Source organism: Pseudorasbora parva, chromosome 16, assembly GCF_024679245.1.
Source record: "Pseudorasbora parva isolate DD20220531a chromosome 16, ASM2467924v1, whole genome shotgun sequence".
NCBI classification, from domain to species: Eukaryota; Metazoa; Chordata; class Actinopteri; order Cypriniformes; family Gobionidae; genus Pseudorasbora; species Pseudorasbora parva.
Window position 1 is genome coordinate 31685893 of NC_090187.1, and position 20287 is coordinate 31706179.

Genomic DNA, 20287 nt, shown 5'->3' on the forward strand with positions numbered 1-20287 from the left:
GTTTTTAGAGCACTGTCTGCAGCTCTTATACAATGACCTCTGGTTTTGTTGTTCCAGACCCGTAAGACCTTCGTTCATCTTCGGAACACAAAGATATTTTTGAAATCCAAGAGCTCCCTGACAGCAATTCTCCATAGACAGCAATTAAATTAACACTTTCAAGACCCAGAAATGTAGTAAAAACGTTATTAAAAATAGCCCATATGACTCCAGTGGTTCAACCTTACTTTTTTGAAGCAGAAACGTGCTAGAATGTAATTGTTGAATAAAGTCACATGTTTTTTCTTGTGCTTCATAAAATTAAGGTTTAACCACTGTAGTCACATGGACTATTTTAACTATGTTTTTACTACCTTTCTGGGCCTTGAAAGTGTTCATTAAATAGCTGTCTATTAGTGATACGTGGATCGCTGTTATATCCTTCAAGATGTAACGCTTAACATTTTAAGTTTCATTTGCGGCAGTTTGCGCCGCAGCTTGCTGAAGACATACAGCTTGTCTACTCTAAGCAAGCAGCATAAACAAGAGTTTGCACATGCATCACCCGCGTTGTGTAGAATGTTTAATGGAACTTTATATACTTGACATCTCCCAAATGTTTACCATTAACTTTCCTCAAAGCTAAACGTAATAAAAATAGCGTAACAAGCTGTAAGCTGTCAGTGAGTAACTTCTTGAGTAATCTCTCTCTTTTGCTCACGTCCCAGCAAATAGCCTACTCCCTGTGCCGTATAGGTTGCCGACACCTGGTTTAAATAAATTTTACCAAAGAATAACTTTTTTTAAAAGCAGCCTACTTTGTGGTACGATATCATCGCTTTAATGAAAATTTGAATAATTGTAATGTGGTAATTGAGTGCGGGACGGGTCATAGATGAAAATCATAGATGTGGGTGTGTTTTTATTTTATTTTTAATAAACCGAGTTTTCAGGTAATGTAAGAGCTGATTCAAGCATCTCTACTGTCTATGGAGAGGTATGAGAGCTCTTGTATTTAACAAAAAATATCTTAATTTGTGTTCCGAAGATGAACAAAGTTCTTACGGGTTTGGAACGACATAAGGGTAAATAATGACAGAATTTTCATTTTTGGGTGAACTATCTTTTTAAGAATTAACATTTTGCTTGTTTAATTCGTAGAAAATGTAGCAACTGCTGCAGATTCTGTTATACTGTTTACTGTAAAGTACATCCATGGTGGATTAACTTAAGGCACAAAGCAGTGTTGCAGGCAGACAGTGTCTCATACAGATGAGACATGTAGGGATGTAGGTTTTGAATCGATTATAATTTGTATAATAATATAAACGTTATATTTATATACATTTATATAATTATTTTCTGTTTTATAGGTGTATTTGAAAATGGAAAAATGTATAAATGCATGAATATAAAAATATGTATATTTTATTAACTTTATATTATTATTGTTATATAATAGTTTTGGATATAAGATTTTGCTCCCACTCTCCTTCCCAAATATTCGGGTTCTTGCCAAAACAATGGTTCTGAACCCAAGCTTTCTGAACCCAACAGCTTTGGTTCTTTAGCATTATTTGGGTGTTTTACATTCCATGCTTGAACATCGGTTTAAAAATGATTATGCTATAAAGGCATCAGCGATCCGAATGGAAGCATTTCATTGTGAGACTTGCCCTGATTTTGCCCCGGTAGCACAGCCAAGGCGCATTCTGCCTTTGTTTTGCTTTTAAGTTTGTGTTTGGTTGTGAGGGAGAATGAATGTCCTCATGCATGCATGAACATGAACAATTTAGCCATTCTCACCCTTTTTTTCGGTTGTTTTGTCCCATTGTCTCTCTTTCTCCCACTCTCTTTCTTCTCCTCCTTTCTGGATTAAATTCACTCTCACTTGAATTTATATCGCTATTTCCTTCAGAACATCAGTCATTTCCTCTGTCTATCCTTTGTCTTATTTTGTCTTCAGGACAAGAGTGGGCATATTAGTATGTATTACTTTTTTTTTTAATGCAGTTCATGCGTTGGCTGTTTCATTTCAATAGGGCCTATATTTTGGTTTTACATTTTATTCTGAAGTTCACATCACCTAACTCTTCAGCTGCTCTGATCATGCCATAATTTATCAAACAGGCTTGAACAAGCTAATGTCCGCGTCATCCCAGCACACCTTCACAGGCAATGAGCGTCATTTCGATGGCAGCAAAAGCAATGTTGAAACAGAGATGAGGATGGTATGAGCTATTCTCACCTGTATGAAACATATCAGGTGTCCTGCAGTCCGGCAGGAAAGGGGACACCCAGCTTCTTTCTCACGCAACCGTCCCTTCATCACATAAATCATGGGGTTTCTTTGTTCTGTTAATGCGTTCTTTCTTAAAATAGTTTATCCTGCAAAGAAATACCAATGGATTTGTGTTTACTTCATATCTTATTGTTCATTTCTCCCATTTTGTCTCTCAGAGGTGCCGATGACCTGTTGCCCATCCTGGCGTTCGTGGCATTGCGCAGTGACATGCCTCAGCTGGTGTCTGAATGTGCTGCGTTGGAAGAGTTCATCCATGAGGGGTGCGTACGACTTTTAAATAATGGATGGATTTCGGTACCATGAGAGATTGTGTTGAACAAAGAGGTAAAGTTTGCACACTGTACTATGTGCATGCACTTCCTACCAGACTTAATTTTTGCCATGAAAATAGCTTTGAATGCTCACATGGCATTAAATAAAATAATCTGAATCTGAATCCTACCAGACTATGTCTACTAGTAGCTGACCTTCTTCAGGCAGAGTAGATCAGAAAAAAGTCAACTGGCATATGTGAAATATGATGAAAGTCAATCTTTATCACTTGTCATTGATCTCATGTTACTGCTTGCCAGTGTTATATGATTCTTCTATTTCTTACTACTTTGAGTAATGATAAAGGATCAAGCTAGATTTTGGTTTACAAACCGTAACGTCACATCAGTCATTTAAATTAGTGTTCGGCTAATTTATGCATGGCCTTTTTTTGATACAGTTCCAGCATGTGCACCGCAATAAATTAGAAATGTACACATCAGTTTGTTGATAGACATACACTTGTCAATGCTGATGGTGGGGCGTTACAGTTAAGTCTCATAATCCATGACAATCGGAGTAAAAACTTTCTACTGGAAAATGTTCTGCTCAAATCATCCTTCCAATGGAGGTTTGAGTTGATTTAACTAATTCTTCCAATGATCTATAATCAAATTAGTGCTCAAATTGATATTGTAAAGTCGACAAAATCGTTAGTGTGTACTATTGCTTAGGATTTAGGAAGCCTCTGGAGCTGAAATTCAGTTGCACAATGTGCGTTTTGTTTCTGTCACGCCGCAAGCTGTCAACTAACTACAACAGACTGGGCCATCTGACCAATCAAAGCAGTGTAGCTCTCGGAAAGGCAGTGCTTAGAGTGACTGAATCTTCAAACGAGTCGTTTTCAGATATGAGATTGTATATTATGATTTTACATTTGATTATTGTAGGAGACTTCCAAAACAAAATGAAGAACCTTTTAAAATCAGCATAATAGAGGCACTTTAAATCTACTTTTACAGCCTGTCTAAATATTATGCAATAGAATCGCATATCTCAAGGTCTCCCAAACAATTGACACTGTCAAATTTTTGGCAGCACTTGTTAACGATGGTGGGTTTGATGACGCTGTTTGGAAATTTGGCTTGTCACATCCTTTTAAGTGTCAGTCATTTAGGCGTGTATCAACTATTGACAGAACACGACCTCACTCGCTACCAATAATCAAAATGTTATTTGCATGGTGTCAGATTCTGTGCTTAAATATTTAATCTAGAAAAAACCCTCCAGTCTAAACATGCTGGAATAAATCCATAAAATACCATTCTTTTTGGTAATATGAGTCCAACTTTTACAACATTATATAAAATACTAATGCTTGTATAACACATTTGAATATATTTGAGCAATGGATATCACAACAGTGAGATCTCGGTTTATGTAGGTGACCGTTTGACCTGTTTCCTGAGCAGCGTTGTGGGGATTCATTGCACCCCTCCTGTGCTGTAGTCTCGCGTGTCTACTCCGACCACAGCCCTGAGCTCTGTTTATCAGTATAAAACTGGACATTTTTACAGGCTGGTTAGATTGGCACTTTGAAGGAATGTTGGGTATATTCTGGTTTGGTTTTTTCTCTCCCTATAAAAATACAAATAAAATATCTTCAGATGTTTATGCTGCTCGGTGGCTTGGAACTGAGGGTGGAATACTCTGCAGCATCTGAGGGAAGTTATGATAGGAAGTGTTCTCGTTCTCAGGCACAGTTGACAGGTTTCGTTTAATTAGGACTATATATACATGTCTGAGACTGATTTAAAGTGACAGTTCACCAAAAACAATTTTACACTACAACAGTTACTGTAAGAACAATATTTTTAAACTATTTTTCATAATATTTAAAATACCTTATTTAAAAATCCTTATTTTTTAACTCCATTCGCTTACTGAAAGAACAGAATGATCTGTCTCATGATCTCTGTCTCATGCTCTCTGGCTTTCTGATTTTCATCATCACGTTTTATCCTCTCTGCATTCCTCAACACGTTATATGCTGATTCTTGGCTTCAGCTTGATCTCGTGTCTTAGTCTCATTAGCAGTCGGGTTCACTAGAAGTTGACCCTCAGTGGAAGATATCTTGTTTTCCCTTGTGAGGAGAAGCACTAATGAAGTGTTTATTTATGTCTACAGGTATCTGATTGGAGAAGAGGGGTACTGCCTGACGTCAATGCAGAGCGCGCTAACCTATGTCGAGTCATTGTTCCTGAGTGGGGCTCCACCCCCAGCTGCCAAACCCACCTGATGGAGGTAAAGCCAATTATATCATTTTAGGTTCATCCTATCTGACAAACACTCCTGCATCTGTGTTCCAGAACCTAGTGAGCTGCATAATATAGGTAGATGCATTTAAGTTCACCATCCTAATGGATAAATAGATTGTTTTTTAATTTCATTTTTATAAACGAATGAATACTTTTATTCAGCAAGAATACATTAAGTTGATCAAAAGTAACTGCAAAAAAGTTACATTACAAAAAACATATTTTCTGAAAATGCAGCTTTTCTCTTGCATTTTAAATATAATAAAACGGGGGGGGGGGGTGGTATGCACTTTGCAGAAGAATAATTTTTTTGGTTGGGTCTCAGCTCTGTGATGGATGATGAATGACACTTTACGATAGATTATTTGTTCAATAAAATACATTACTCACCTGTTGAGTAATAAATACGCAGTCTCCATTTCAAATCCTTCAGTTCTCGCCATCTCCCAAAAGCCAATCCCATGTTGATTCTTGTTTTATTACTAGCTGTATCACTCATTTTGCCAGCCGATTATCCTCTTGGTCTGCATTTTTTTTTTTTTAAATAAATGTTTCCCCAAAGGTTCGATATTTAGGGTATACTCACCAGGGATGGAAATTAACTTTTTTGTCCACCGGCCACAGTGGCTGGTGGATTTCAAAATCTACCAGCCACTCAATGTTTTAACCAGCCACTTTCTTGTTTATAACCGACAATGTGTAACTGCACGTGAACATTAATACTACAAGCTCTACAATACTTAAGCTGTTTATTTAATCTCAAATCTCAATGAAATACTGATTTTTTTTTTCTTTCACTCTAATACACACACAAACCATGAACTGATATACATTTCATTAAATGAGTAGGGCTCTGTGTGCTCTTTTTTTTTTTTTTTTTTTTTTACCTGGATGTGGCATTTGGATGATTTGTGGTCTTTTATGGCTTCCAGTTTTAGGTTTTTAGTACCAACAATGAAACTATTCGTTTTGGCATCTCCTGAAGCGTGTTGACGACATAGATAGCAGAACATTGTCAGTAGGGATGCACCAAAATAAAAATTATTGGCTGAAACCGAAGCACTAAAAGAAATTTAGCCAATTATCCATTGCATTTATGGCTAATGCTATGACTGTGATTTATTATTTGAAACTTTAATATTAATTAATGCAATTGCAATGCCTTGATTTTTAGTAAAGTTACAATTACAAATTATGCAAATATTTATTTAGCACATTGCAACAACCCACAGTATAAAATAAAATTCAAACTAAAATGTTTAACTCGACCTCACTCATGTGTGTATTAAATAATAATGTACAGGTCTACTGGCCTGCAGAAAGGTACAGAAATTGAAGAAAGTAATCAAATTTAAAATAACTGCATATTTAACTGTTTAAATGAAAGATTAATCCTTAATAAACTTACAAAAGCTATTTAATCAAGAGCAGTGAGTGATGTCCTTTTGTTTGAAATTAAACAGAGTAAAGGCGACTTCCCCTTTAAGACCTAATAGAGGGATATGCGTCGTCTTTCACGACTGTATAAAGTTCACTTAAGGCATATTCAGACTATGTCTGCTAGAATACTCATCAAGATGAACATGTTGGCATATTTTTTGTGTGAGTTTGTCTGTTTAAGCACAAGACTCGAAAGATAACTCAATATTTGCACGCTGTGAGACGGGTGCGCGCTTCCGGATGACAGTGACGGACCTTTTCTCAGCGCGCGCGAGTTCTTATTCGCGTCTTCTGGCACTACATCCGGGTAATGACGGCGAAAACGACTGGTCATATTCGGACATACGGCCGCACTCGCATGCAATGAACACAGTTTATAAAGAGGGGAAACAGTATGCTATTTTTATTTACCCGCCACGGTGGCCGGTAGGTGAAGCGAGTTTACCCGCCACAACTCAAAATCACCCGCATTTGGCTGGTGGCGGGTGCTAATTTCCATCCCTGATACTCACACTAGGCGCTCTGAACCATGCCCAAGCATGTTTGTCCCCCAAAGCCCAGTTCGTTTGACAAATGTGAGCACTTTGTTCCATGCCCTGGATCGGTTTGTTTAGCCGGCTCTGACCCTGGCCCGCTTGGAAGAGCTGGGTTTGGAGTGCTGTTCGGTTGGGCTTGAGCACAGTTGTGAGTGCTAACCCTGCCAGACCACTGAACATCTGTGAGCTACTGTCATCATTATGACCACAAACACCAAACTATTACTACTTGGATACACTTTTTGATTTAAATCAAATATATTTAGGTTTATAACAGTCCTGGTTCTCACCTTATTGATGATCATGAATTGTAGTTTGTGAGCAAAGCTGCAAATTCCTCCACCAATATCAGCTGCCTCTTTAATAATCTTCTGATACTTGCAGTGCAATCAAATGATAATTGCCGTGCGGAAAAAATTATAAATCTATTTGGCAATCTATTAGCAAAAACGCTTTTCTGTCTTCTTCAAAACAAAAAGTTGCATCGTGAAAGACACAAGTGTGCTATGGGCCGGTACGTTAAAGGAAGTGTAAGATTGTGGCCCAAACTGATACTGCAATCACTATTCCCCCGCACTATTTTCTCGTTGTGACAACTTTCCACTTCCATACCATACATGCATCAAAGTAGCCAGAGCATCATTTCTCTATTTACAGATGTGATGAGACGCGCACGGATGAATAGCATGCGCAACTTCAAATGGAAAAGCATCCCGTCTGGTCTAAAAATAGACTTTTAAAAACATTTAAAACAACCCCTAAATCTTGAACAGTTGCCTGTGATTATGTTTATAGTTTCATTATTATTTTTATCCATTTTATTTTTTGGGAGGGTTTATGCCTTTCAAATATTGTCTTTCAGTCGTATGGTGGCCCAAGGAAAGATGAACTAAACCCCTAACTCTTCCCGACAATGTCATTCCGCCTCATCAGAACTCCCTGTGACACAATTATCCCATTTTATCCAAGCATTTAACTTCGCTGAGCGCAGTGTCTGTTCAGCTGTCACTTGCACTACGGCGTCCCAAATTGAAACGCGCTCCTCTGTTGTCATCATCCACCACTGAACAGCTTAAATTAAACAATTGGAGAGGGAGGGATGGGCGGTACCCCTGGATCACAGCCAGATGCGCTGCTCTATTACCTTGATGGATGGATTAAATTGACCTCGCTGAACTTTCAACTTGACTTCAAGTGAAATGTTGCCATTTGTTTTTGGCCAAAGGGTGAAGTTTCTATTTAAGGTTGCGTTACTGAAATAATGATAGTCTACGGTGGCTTAAGTTCTAATTAGATTACCCAGTGGAGACTGTTAAACATGCCAAAACATCAAACAACCTTTCAACCACTGCCAGAGTGATGGAGAACACTTTCATTGGCTTTTAATTCTGTAACAGATTCTGCTGTTGAAGTAGCTGGCTGGCTCACATTGTTCTTTTTCATCTAGTTTAATTAGATCCCTTTGTGTTCTGATTCCAGGTGCCGTAGCCAGCGGAAAGATCTCATGTTTTGACGGTCCTCAGGAGTTGTGCGGAATAAACGATTTCTCCTTTGCTCAGCCTGTTTAATCCCAAATCATGCCAGGCTAGAGTTCTGTTCGAATCATCCCCACCTACTGCTTTGAAGGGACTGGAGAAGGCTGTGTTTGGGCACTTCGGGGCAGGTTCATCTGAATGTGGTTAGTGTTGAAGCCAAAGCAGCACCAAAAAAAGGTATGAGATTAAATGGGATGAAATGAGCCAGATGTTAAGAAGGGACTTCTTTAGCAACTAAAAGGTTAGTTTATGTCTATATAATCTTATCCCATTGACCTTTTGTTTTATTTGTTAAAATGGTATCCTCCAGAATATTTTATGAACTATAAATGAAAGACTTAAGCACTGATAGTATTTATCCTATAACAGCCTATTTATTAAATAATATGAAGAGCGACATTAATACAGAGATTGTTTTTTTTTTTGTAGTTTTTGAGCCCAGAATTTTGCATAACTGGGTAGGAGAAAATGGAGCAAAGTTGTCACGTTTGGTCCTACAGGTTTTTATACTCTGAGCTGTGCATTTCTCCTGCAAGTAAAACCACTAAGCAGACACATTAAGCTGTACAGGTTTTATGTTTTTTTTTTAGGAAAAAAAATCTTAATTTATTTAAATGCTTTTCACTGTAATAATCAGAAGTGAAATTAATGTGAGAGAAAAAAAGCTTGGATGTGCAAAAGCGAATGATGCTGGACCCGCTGTCTGAGGGGTTTAAATAGGAAAAGGCATAAAAAAAAATACCTGTGTGTGTGTGTGCACGCGCAAAGGCATAAATTATTTGTTTTGTTTGAGCAGAGATTTGGTTTTGTTGCTGAAGATCTGTATTGTGAATTGATGAATGTGAATGTAGCCCCAAAAAAAGACAGCTGTATGAAGATGTATTTTTTTTTACGAAAATTTGAAAAGTGAAAGTGCATGGCATGTGAATTTTCTTACAATAAAGACATGTAAATCTTTTTGTGTTCCTGGTGTTTTGTTTCCTTTTTCCCCAATTGTTCTATAGTTTTGACCGCCTTTTAATCTGAAAGGGAAGGAAATTGCTGGGAGAAGCGATTGCGCAGAGGGAGGCCGAGCCGCCTGATGGGCAGATGGCTGGATTGTTCCGAAAGTTTCCGGGCCAAACGAGAAAACATGCCACTCTGCATCAGGAGGCTTAACCTCTGTCCTAGAATACCCTCTGTGTGCATGACGATTACTCTAACGGCTTCACTGTGTGACTCTTTGTCTATGGGCAGAATTTGAAATCCTTTCCAGTCCACTTGTCTTGTCCCTCTACATAAATGCTCCAATTCCTCTCTGTGTTTTTAGAGATGGCACCCAAAATAGCCTGAGACAAGCCTTGGGGTTAAACACCAAAACACAGCAAGAGTGGTTGCAAACCATGATCTCCATTTTAATTTGACCTAGAAATGAATAATGTGACTAGATGGATGTTTCCTGTCATGCACAAAAAGATGGCAATTTATGATCGAGTTGTGTAAAATTGCATAAAGGCAGTAGGTTACCCATCATAACCTATTATCTTTCACTTTTGTGGTTTCTAATTAAAAATGTTGAATCCCTGATATTTCCTCCTTTTAACTGTTCATGCAATTTAAAGAGATGGTTTGCCCCAAAAATGAAAAATCGCCATTTACTCAACCTCATGTCATTCAGGATATTTTCTTTCATGCAAGCTTTCATTTAGAAAAAAAATGATGAGAAACATATTTTTTGGCACTTGTACTGTGCCGTCTCACGAAAAGGGACATCTTTATTTGTCGAAGTGGAGACATTGCTTTCCATTGTTTTAGATTTTTCAATTCCCAAGCAGTTTTTGAAATGAGGTTCCAAGCCAGATTTTAATGAATTCCAGGCAACTTAATCATATCACACCCTCAGCTTTGTGGCTTATGTCAAGATGGGTTACTGCTTCAAAGAAACTAGGAGTCTGGGAGTTTTTCTTTATTTATTTTAATTTCCTTAGACACACAAGATATATGCGCCAGATCATGAATAGTTTTCACTCAGACACATACTAAACTGAGGAACGGAGACTATGTTTAGGTGATGTGAGGAGAATGGCACACTTTTTGGTCTTATTGAGATTTAAAGGCATAGTTCACCCAAAAATGAAAATCATTTACTCCGCCTCATGGCATTTTAAAACCATATATTTCCTTTATGCAGAGTAAAATAGAGGAACAATACAGGTTTGGGATGACACACGGATGAGAAAATTAACTTTTGAGTGAACTATCCCTTTAATAAGCTGATGCAAAAGCAAAGCCTACAGCTGATAAACTGACAAAAGTCTTCTCACCCTTTTCCCCGTCACTGAATCCAGATTTGTTTAATGGCGTATTTACATTCATGCCGCTAAAGCTTTTATGCAAATATGAGAACGGTAAACAAAGACAATGTCCTCCACTTTGGAGGCCGGCAATTTCTGAACCCCTCGTTCCCTCATGCGCTTATTATGGGCCACAGGGCTGGGAATAATTGAAGCTGTGGAACCAGCAGCCAGATACTTTTTTGAGTAAACGAGGACAGGGAGTCACGCTACGGGAACGCTAGTGTGCCAACAACCTGCCATGTTCTCCCGCTTACTCTAACCAAGGAAAAGACCGAGTTTGTTTTTAGTACATCCGTTCTCACACATCTCTCTTCAATGTCAAGCTTACGTGTCTGGGGCCGAGTTCATGCTCTGCTGCACTCCAAAGCATCTGTACCATTCCATTGGCTATTATATTGATTTGTTATGAGCACAATGAGTGTTTCAAGGTTATGACTGTACTATGACAAAGCTGGCTATTATCAATACAGGAATGTTTTGTTGACATGCAATAAAAACAATGCACGCATACTAACGGGATAAAAGCGAATACAGAGGAAAATCTAATGACGAGTCTGAGGCTTGCTTACAGATTGCCCTCCAAGATAACAGTTTTTAGATCGGCGGGACAGCTCACAGGGAAGACTGTGTGGGACGTGTTGCGGCGCTCCACCAGCACGGCCACAGCCTCCCCTAAATCCAAGTGGTTCAGGTACCCGGGGGCCATTCGGTCTGGGGCCGCCACGCCCGTATTGATTTTCACCTGTTGGAAGATTATAAAGATCATAGAGGAACAAATATGAGGAAATACTCTCATGACATTTAATTAAACACATCTACAGTGCGTCTACGTGTCATGACCGGAATATAACCCCATGAACTTGGCATGTTTAGGAGAGTTTGATGAGATTTTCAGACAGCACTAGGCACACCTGGTTGAGTTTACATGGCACCTCCGGGTACTCCTCGCGCAGAACCTGACAGAACGCCAGAGCACTAGCTGCCCCTACGGTCAGGAACCCTGTGCCAGGCATCAGCACTTTCTCTCCAGCACCTCCTGTACAAAAGAGATTGCATCTATATAAGCAGGGTGCATTTTATTTTATTTACCTATTTTTAAGAAACAGATTTTTAAAGAAAAACACCCTGCAAATAAAATGCACCCTGCTTATACCAAAAGGTTTTTTTGAACATCTTTTCAGTTAACCCTTTTTTTTCTTAGTGTGAAGAAAAATGTAAGGGCTATTAGTTAACTAAAACCATAACTGAAACCAAAACCATAAAAAGCTAATTTGTTACTAGAAATAAAATAGCATAAAAAAAACTGTACACCAGCTACACTGTAAAAAATATTCATGATTTAACACAACTTATCTCTTTTCAAATCAACTTAGAACATTAATGTGGTTCAGATAACATAATATTTTGAGTTCTATTAAACCAATCACCATTGTATTTACTCAAATTTTTAATTTCAATGAACTCTAAAGTTTAAGGCAACTGCAACTTACCGTTTTATGTTAAAACATGTGCAGAAATAACCAAAGCTACATTTAACTAAGTTTATTTATAGGTTATTTTAAAATAATGAAAACTTGAAGATATGTTCCAAAAGGGTGTTTTGAACAGGTTTTCATTGAACGGCTCTTAAAGGAACTATTTTTTTTTTTTTAGTGTAAAGAACATTTATTGAAGAAAATGTTATATATAAAATGATATATATGCGTGCATTGTTGATTCTGTTTTATTGTCGTGTTTTGAATTTGCTAAAATATAAATTTGCATTAAAAAAATTATTTGATCAATATATTTATGACAATGTCTTTACATTGCTTTCACGCCATTTTTAAACGTTTTTTATCAATCATACAAAATTCAATGTAATTTAAGTTGAAATTACTTAAACGACCAAGATGATTGTACTTTTTAAACCAAATGATATATTTTTATATTAATTTATGTCCACTGTTTGAATGTCTTCAAGTAGATTTACTAATAAACTCAAGATTATTTTCCACATATAACTAAATATCTGTTTTGGAGGGCAAATGATAACCTACCTGTGATAAACGTGTAGGTGCAGTTGGGATCATCTCTCACCAGGGGAAAGAACGCTTTCCAAGACACAAATGTGCTAAAAAGCAGAGTCTCGATAACCTGGTGATCAGAGAAGATGAGTGTTGAGCAATGAAATGATGGTGGATCATTTGGAGAGCATGCAGAACCAAAGATGAAAGTTAGGTTAAAGCAAAATGTGGATGGCGAAATGTATGTTATATGAACGAGTAGTGGAAGGAATCGCTGAAAGTAAATGCTTTCTTTATTTGAATCTCACCCAGTGCAGTTCTTTGAGGGGTTGAGTGTGTGGTGGACCTCCCTGCCACCAGCTGAAGCCCAGAGAGGACACCACGTCTGTGATCTTTCCCACAGACTTAAGCAAGGCCTGTTTCACCTCCTCCACTCCTTCCACCGAGCCTTAGGTCAGGACAGTATTTCATCAGTCACAAACCATCCCAAATCAATGAGACCTCAAAAAGACTAGAGTTGCAAAGATAACATTAAAAAATCCAATAAAAAGGGGGAACATACTTACCAACATTACCCACTAAAGTGGTCAGGTTACTTTTTGTGCTAGGTGAAACAAACCCTTTGAGTTTCTCCAACTTGCTGTTGTCTCTGGAGATCACGGCGACTTTGAAACCTAAATGTGTGTTGCCACACATTCAATGCAACATATTAAAAAAATGCAATTTAATGTAAAAGAAAGAAAAATGTTTAATAGACTTACAGATTCAGAATTTAAGATAATTCCTCACTTTAACCTCTAATAATCTAATAGGGGTTCTGAATATTTTCCTATATAATAACCTCACTGAATAAAATTGTAAACAAAAGAATACATTTAGAAAGATGCAAGTCAGATAACTGTTACACATTTGATTGTGTATGGTTTAAGTCATGATTTAGTAATTATTTTCCTTTAAGCCTTTTAAAAATAAATAACTGATATAATATACTATAGCATAATATAATATATTGGGCTAATAATAGTTATAAATACTTATTAATAGCCTAATATTGCATATATTTTCCAATTTTTCAAATAAAGATAAATTATTATGTTCAGTTTAAATACTCCATGTGCTCTTACCTCTGTCCAGGAGAGCTTTCACTATGCCAGATCCGACAGTTCCTGCTCCGCCGAGCGCTAAAACCACCCTGTCCTCGTTTGACATCGCGCACACAACTGCTGCAGCAGTGCAGACGTCTGAGATTGATTATGGTTTATGGGGTTCATGTCTCCTGCTGCTCAAGATCTTTAAATCTAACCGCAGCGGGAATGCCACGCCCCTTTCAGAATGGCACGCCCACCAAATGTTGCATTATTTTATCCTTATCACAATTAACTTAGTTTCAAAATAACGGTTTTATAAGGAAAATTATAAATCTTATGACTGAAAAAAAATATATTATAGTGAATAACACTAGTTTCACATTCAGACGACAACAAGTTACAGTAATTAACTTAAAAGTATGATAAGATCAGAACAAATATTGCCAAGTTTTCATCTAAGATTATAGCGCCCTCTTGTGAACAACCACTGGTTTAAAATGAAAATAAATATTTATTAAATTAAATAGCATAACATAGCCTAAATTAAATCTTATTTTATTTTTGCTAGTTGTCATTTTTATTTAGTTAAACTCAATGTGCTAAAATAACAAAAACTAAAAACAGGTTCCAAAAGGGTGATTTAAATTCCGTGCAGTGTGAACAGCTCCTAAAGGAACCATTTTTTCTTAAGAACATTTTAATAACTACCGCAAAGAACCTGTAGTGCACTGTATATCATTGTTGCAGGCAGCAACTGTGATTCTGATTTATTAACTAGTTTTTATTATTATTATTATTTATAAATTTAAATAAATAAATAATAAAAATTCGTTATATAAATTAGTTGCGTGACGTTGTAGGCTATAAGTTATTTAAGCATTTTAATAAAATACAAAAAAATGAATAAGGAAAAATACTTGATATGAAGATTTTCAGGCCACGTGAGACGAATACGGAAGTGATGTAAAACAAAAGTTTCTCCGCCTAGGTTTGTTTTGGTCGTTTAACGTTGATCAGGTAACAAATCTAGTTTATTTCATTCTTAACAGTGGTAACAGTTTACTGTTAACGGCGTTAATGTTTCACTAGCTTTGTTTATTTTAATTTAATAACCATAACCATAAGTTGAAAAAATATCAGTGGAGGTTTTGGTAAGGGAAGGCGACAAGACACGTAAGTTAATCTGTAAACGTTTTATAGTAGTATATGTTATTTATTGTTTAACAATGCACTATATAATACATGTATTTTTTAAAATCTGAATCTAATAACTACATTATTGTGTAGAACCCTGCTTTTAGGTTCCTGACAGAACTATGTTTTCATCTTCACTTTCACTTAAGTCTGTTTAGGAGTGGTATTTTGCTGTTGTATTTTGTTTCGAATAGTTTAAATGTCCACATGTATTCAGCAATCTCTCGGGCAGATTGAATTGAATTGGATATTTATTTTTAAAATAATATGATCTTTCTTATAGTTATGATACTCCACTGTATCCATGACGTCATTCAGTTTAATTATAATAATACATTTTATTTATAAAGCACTTTACATTTTAAAGAACATATCAAAATGCTAAATTATGAAGAGAAACTTCTTATATTGCTGTTGTATATCTTTTAAACAAATTATTATACCAAATTTTGATATGCAAGTGATTATTGTCATTGATATTCAATTTTTTAAAATTTATATATATATATATATATATATATATATATATATATATATATATATATATATATATATATAATTATTATTATTATTTTTATTTTTTTTACAGGATGCATTCTTTTGCTCATAAAAAGACAGAGAATGGTCTTATCAATAGGTATCAGACTAACTTGGAGAGACGAATTGAGAAGGGGGACCGAAGTTTGATTTGCAGGGATGAGGAACTGTGCAAGGAAGTGGAGGCGCTCCTTTGCAGTAACAATGCCTTGAAGATACATAATCTACATGGATTAGATTCACTCACAGTAATGGAAAAATCTCTCCATGCATTTCCTTCTAAAACTGGCCAAATGGGGCTTGAAAAGCTTTCTAAGGCTTTTGAAGTGTTGGAGCTCGCTGCGTTAAACCTCTACGTGTTCCCCTGGAGAAGAGAGTACAGACTGGTTAAGGTATGTGGAAATACTGGTGTGATACCTACGGAGCTAGATTTTAAAATCGTCGGAATGACATTTTGTCTCTTTCATCTCTTCAGATGTTTTCAGGTATGTTCACCCATTTGATCAAACCTGCACTGACCCTTCAGCAGGCTAAAGAGCTGTTTGGATTGCTTGGGTACCAGCCGTCAAGCCCTAATGAAGATGAGGAGTTGACACTGACCTCTAAACTAGCTCCTACTGATTTCTTACTCAGCCTAGCATGTGGTTTTTTCACTGCCCGGATGGAGTGCCAGCTGCTGCTTTCCGCCTTGGGCTCTGCCCACAGAGGTGTGGAGTGGGTTCTTCAGCTTGTTAAAGAGAGGAAGGCGGGCCACAGTCTTCAGGTTGCATTAGAGAACACCAAGAGAAAGTCAGAGGTTGCTAGTACCTCGACTCCCATCCTGACAAGCGGCATGGACGGTGAGCTGGATCTGTACACAGAGCAGGCAAATGTGACTTCTCACATGATGTCCACTACTTTTTCACCACCACACTCTTCTTATATGCCACCAAAAGAGATCACTCAAAGCAAGCCTTTACAAAAAGAGCCCATACAATCAGACATAAGGAATAATGAGGACGCAAGCAAGAGAAGATCAATCAACACTTCAGGTTCAATGGAAAGCTTTGGTGATGCTAATTCAAAAGAGGATGTCCAGAGACAAGCAGCAGTAAATGTGATGTGCAGCTGTATTTCTCCACATTCATTATATATATACCAATGTGAGACGTGCAAAGATGTTCACAGTACATTGTGTAGCTTTTATAAAGAGTGCTCAATCAATGGGCATACTTTAGCACTGTGCAACACTAAAGAGCTTTATTTAACACAAGACCAGCTTAGATTGGACAAGGAAAAAGATACTCTAAAGACACATCATTGCATGGTCAATTCTACTTCTGATTCATTTTTGGTCTGCTATGACTGCCAGGAAATCCATGACCACAACTGTAATGTTATTAAAAAGTGCAATTCAAAACAACACAATGTGCAGCCTACAGGAAAATTGCAGCCCCCTCAAGGGGAAAGAGTGAATTCTCAAAACAGGCACAGATGTCTTTCTTCTGCAACTCCAGTAGATGTAATCTGCCACACCAGTAACAACTCCCATGATTATCTTTGTAAAGATTGGCAAAGTTGTGTTACGAATGCACATCATACACAGTTTACCCAGGAAACGGATGATTCAGGAACATCTTGTGCACCAATATCAGTTCACGAAAGTTGTTTGAAAGCTAAAGAGTCTTTGCCTGAAATTGTATGCCTCACTTGTAAAATCTTTCATCACTTTGCGTGTCCTGTTGGATGGCATTGCTCTCAAAAACACAAAATACAAGATATCGGAACTAAATGCGTCACTTGCTTGGGTCCTGAACTTGACACCATCTGCAGGTATTGTGGTACCCCTTATTGCAAACGGTGTTGCTTTAAAAATGCACTGTTATGTAAGTGTGGAAAATCTCTCATCCCCTCTACTTCTGTATAACATCTATGGTTGGAGACACTTTAATTCTGTTATTAATTTGCTAATAACACAATACATCTAATAAACTGGGGAGTAAAAACTGATAATCTGATACGCTTTTGATTTTTTATATCAGTAAAAATGACTTGATAGTTACAAAGTTCATTGTAGAGCTAAAGGCACAATATGTAAGGCTTTTAGATGGAACACATTAATATATGTTTTTTAAGAGACAATTGAGCAACTGTTTGAATACATTCATCAGCATAAAACTAATTGTTATAAGACTCGTTTTCATGATTTACCACGAGTACCATGTTTTGCCATGCATAATATTGATCTAGCTTACTTCGGTGTGAGCAAACGCACAGAGTAGCATTATAGAATTACTTTCAACTAGCTGAAATAATGTATCTAATGTGATAAATTAAAAACGGTAATGCGTTACCCCACGTATGCATGACCAGAAGAAGCAGTCGCTCGAGTCATAATAAAAGCTCAGCTAAATTCAATCTATGCCTTTTTTTAATAAGCGACCTTGTGGCAAAAATGACATTGTGGCTTTAACTATCAGTAAACAAATTCATGTCATACAAAAACAGCTCACACCTGTATATTATTGGTTGAGATTGTATGTATGAGTGTAGTTTTTGATTCTTTGGAGATTTAACTATTAATGTATTTAGTTACTGGTTTGATGCATTTTGGAAAACTGTTGTTGAGATTCATATGCTATACTGCCATATAATTCTTAAATATAACACACATGTTTGTTATTGTGATGGATTAATGGAATTCATATAAAAATAAAAGGAATGTAAGCAATTTCTGCTTGTACTTTTATTTAAAAGATTAAAATAAATCCTAAACAGTATTGGTTTTTTTTTTTTTAAGTACTACTATTGAAGATGAAGGTACTGTAATCTCCATATGTTCATATACTGTCCACAAAAGAAAATTAAAACTTGATTGTAAATGGTCAATGTGAGATCACATCTGGGTGTGAGATCACATCTGGGTGTGAAATGTGACGAACTGATCAAAAGACTTGTTTCAGATAACAAAGGATTAAATGTCCATTTTCTCTGAAATCCAAAGGTAAGGATACACTAAAGTTTCTAAAGCTTTATTCGTTGTACTCTTCCCATTTTACATTAATGAAGGTTTTACTGTCCATGCGATCGATATATAAAACTCCACTGAGGTGATCCATTTCATGCTGCAGTATTCTGGCCGGCCACCCACTCGCTTGCCAGCTGACAGGTTCTGCTTTTTCATTGAGACCTTTAGAAAGAATACAAATGTAAATATAAGTAAATATTTAGGTTGCCACAATGATATTAAGTCTAGCGTCATAGCTATGGGTCACTTATTATTTTTTATTTTACAGCATGATATTTTTACCTGAGACTTCAACAGACACATAGCGTGGAACAGATGCTGAATACCCACAGATGCTCTCACATGCCTCTTGGAAGATGACAGTGCGGCCATCTAGTACACGCAATTGTGGGTTTACAAAAATCGTCAGGGGCACTGCCACCAGACCCCTAGCTTCAATGGAAGTGACTGAACTGTCCTCCAGCATTTTTTTGGGATACTCCAAGGCTAATATTCGTAGAGGAACACCAATCTGAGGTGCGCTAAGGCCGACACACTCAAGCTTTCTCATCACCTTGACCAGGGTCTTTATGACCTTCTGCACTTCGGGTCCCTGAATGGCTCCAGGTTCCACTGCTGCAGCCTGTGAACGTAACACAGGATCTCCAACCTGGCACACGTGATTGTATGGAGGAGCTGGTGCACCTTTGACTTTCCTTTTCATGTACTGTAAGTAGGAGCGCATCTTGATGTTGGTAGAATGAGTACGTAGGGATGCTGTACATGCAAATGGTGACAAGGGTAAAAGTAGTCTAACTGGCTTTGGAAGTACATCATTTGTCTGGCTTCTGAAGACACAATGTGACAATGTCCTCCAGTGCCTGATCATGACTGGCTGCAGTGGGAAGCTTCTCTCTTGACGACTGGAGAAAGGAAAAAAAGAACATGTCATGTCACATATCAACAAAGACAAAATAATTATTAATGCAATACATTTGAATGTGGTCAAGTCTTTTTTATTTTAGCTCATTAAGCTGAATGTATATTTAAAAGCACATTTACAAGAAAGCAGTAACAACTTAAAAGTACATAGCTACATTAATTATATAGGAAGGGTGAAATAAATTATTAAATATGAGATCTATGTTTATTTGATATGAGCATTTTTCCAATGACATATGGCAATAGAGAGAGAGAGAGAGAGAGAGAGAGAGAGAGAGAGAGAGAGAGAGAGAGAGAGAGAGAGAGAGAGAGAGAGAGAGAGAGAGAGAGAGAGAGAGAGAGAGAGAGAGAGAGAGAGAGAGAGAGAGAGAGAGAGAGAGAGAGAGAGAGAGAGAGAGAGAGAGAGAGAGAGAGAGAGAGAGAGAGAGAGAGAGAGAGAGAGAGAACTGTAATAATAAGAATTCAACATGTACAATTTTTAAGCGCTTATAAGCATTTCAATGTGAGGACAACCAGAGACCCTACCGGAAAACGGAATACTGTGTGACCAACGACACCGTGTTCTTTCTTTAAAATAAAGGTCTCTAGGTGAAATAAATAAATAATGATGACGACGACGGTAATAGCAATAATAAAACTAAATCTAATATACAATGATATAATATGAAATAAACAGTCTAAACTTAAAAACCATAGAACAATTAAAAACGCATCAAGAAGGCTTTTATTTTGGTAAAATCATTTAAAACATAACGTCTCGTTTCAAAACGTCACGTGATAAAGTCAGCGTGAGGATTGTTTACACGTACGTTAAAGGACACTCCTCCGGTCA

At 37.1% G+C, this 20287-nt stretch overlaps 4 protein-coding genes across 6 annotated transcripts in view; 2 read left to right on the forward strand and 2 right to left on the reverse strand.

Moving 5' to 3' along the window:
* Window positions 1-9324, forward strand: part of vps9d1 (VPS9 domain containing 1) — a 28820-nt gene extending 19496 nt beyond the window's left edge. The window contains exons 14-16 of the mRNA XM_067420263.1: window positions 2440-2544; window positions 4725-4841; window positions 8311-9324. Of these exons, the coding sequence (XP_067276364.1) occupies window positions 2440-2544; window positions 4725-4836 (217 nt within the window). The 3' untranslated portion in view covers window positions 4837-4841; window positions 8311-9324. The remainder of the gene's footprint in view (window positions 1-2439; window positions 2545-4724; window positions 4842-8310) is intronic.
* A 974-nt stretch (window positions 9325-10298) lies between these two features.
* si:dkey-238o13.4 (uncharacterized protein LOC560780 homolog) lies at window positions 10299-13984 on the reverse strand. Its single transcript, XM_067420271.1, has 6 exons — window positions 13833-13984; window positions 13275-13382; window positions 13017-13156; window positions 12742-12838; window positions 11614-11738; window positions 10299-11444 (listed from the first exon to the last, which is right to left on the reverse strand). Exons 1-6 carry the CDS (start codon window positions 13915-13917, stop codon window positions 11268-11270), a joined length of 732 nt encoding a protein of 243 aa, XP_067276372.1. The 5' UTR covers window positions 13918-13984; the 3' UTR covers window positions 10299-11267.
* Window positions 13985-14743: 759 nt separating this feature from the next.
* Window positions 14744-18202, forward strand: spata2l (spermatogenesis associated 2-like). 2 transcript variants are annotated; one of them, XM_067420266.1, is made up of 3 exons: window positions 14744-14813; window positions 15580-15919; window positions 16003-18201. In XM_067420266.1, exons 2-3 carry the CDS (start codon window positions 15581-15583, stop codon window positions 17431-17433), a joined length of 1770 nt encoding a protein of 589 aa, XP_067276367.1. In that variant the 5' UTR covers window positions 14744-14813; window position 15580; the 3' UTR covers window positions 17434-18201. The 2 variants fall into 2 exon arrangements, with proteins under 2 accessions (XP_067276367.1, XP_067276366.1); XM_067420265.1 differs by having other exon boundaries at window positions 14781-14969; window positions 16003-18202.
* A 97-nt stretch (window positions 18203-18299) lies between these two features.
* Window positions 18300-20006, reverse strand: pdf (peptide deformylase, mitochondrial). Of its 2 annotated transcripts, none has more exons than XM_067420270.1 (3): window positions 19981-20006; window positions 18817-19436; window positions 18300-18696 (listed from the first exon to the last, which is right to left on the reverse strand). In XM_067420270.1, the coding sequence occupies exons 2-3, from the start codon at window positions 19400-19402 to the stop codon at window positions 18539-18541; spliced, it is 744 nt and encodes a 247-aa protein (XP_067276371.1). In that variant the 5' UTR covers window positions 19403-19436; window positions 19981-20006; the 3' UTR covers window positions 18300-18538. The 2 variants fall into 2 exon arrangements, with proteins under 2 accessions (XP_067276371.1, XP_067276369.1); XM_067420268.1 differs by lacking the exon at window positions 19981-20006 and adding an exon at window positions 19929-19978.
* Window positions 20007-20287: the final 281 nt, after the last annotated feature.

Coding starts and splice junctions, on each gene's coding strand:
- si:dkey-238o13.4 (XM_067420271.1), bottom strand. CDS start 13,917: ATGTCAAACGAGGACAGGGTGGTTTTAGCGCTCGGCGGAGCAGGAACT. Junction 11,739..12,741: donor CACCTACACGTTTATCACAG/GTAGGTTATCAT, acceptor TCTTTTGTACAG/GAGGTGCTGGAGAGAAAGTG. Junction 11,445..11,613: donor TGCCATGTAAACTCAACCAG/GTGTGCCTAGTG, acceptor ATCTTCCAACAG/GTGAAAATCAATACGGGCGT.
- spata2l (XM_067420266.1), top strand. CDS start 15,581: ATGCATTCTTTTGCTCATAAAAAGACAGAGAATGGTCTTATCAATAGG. Junction 15,920..16,002: donor GAGAGTACAGACTGGTTAAG/GTATGTGGAAAT, acceptor TCATCTCTTCAG/ATGTTTTCAGGTATGTTCAC.
- pdf (XM_067420270.1), bottom strand. CDS start 19,402: ATGATCAGGCACTGGAGGACATTGTCACATTGTGTCTTCAGAAGCCAG. Junction 18,697..18,816: donor TGTGTCTGTTGAAGTCTCAG/GTAAAAATATCA, acceptor TTCTTTCTAAAG/GTCTCAATGAAAAAGCAGAA.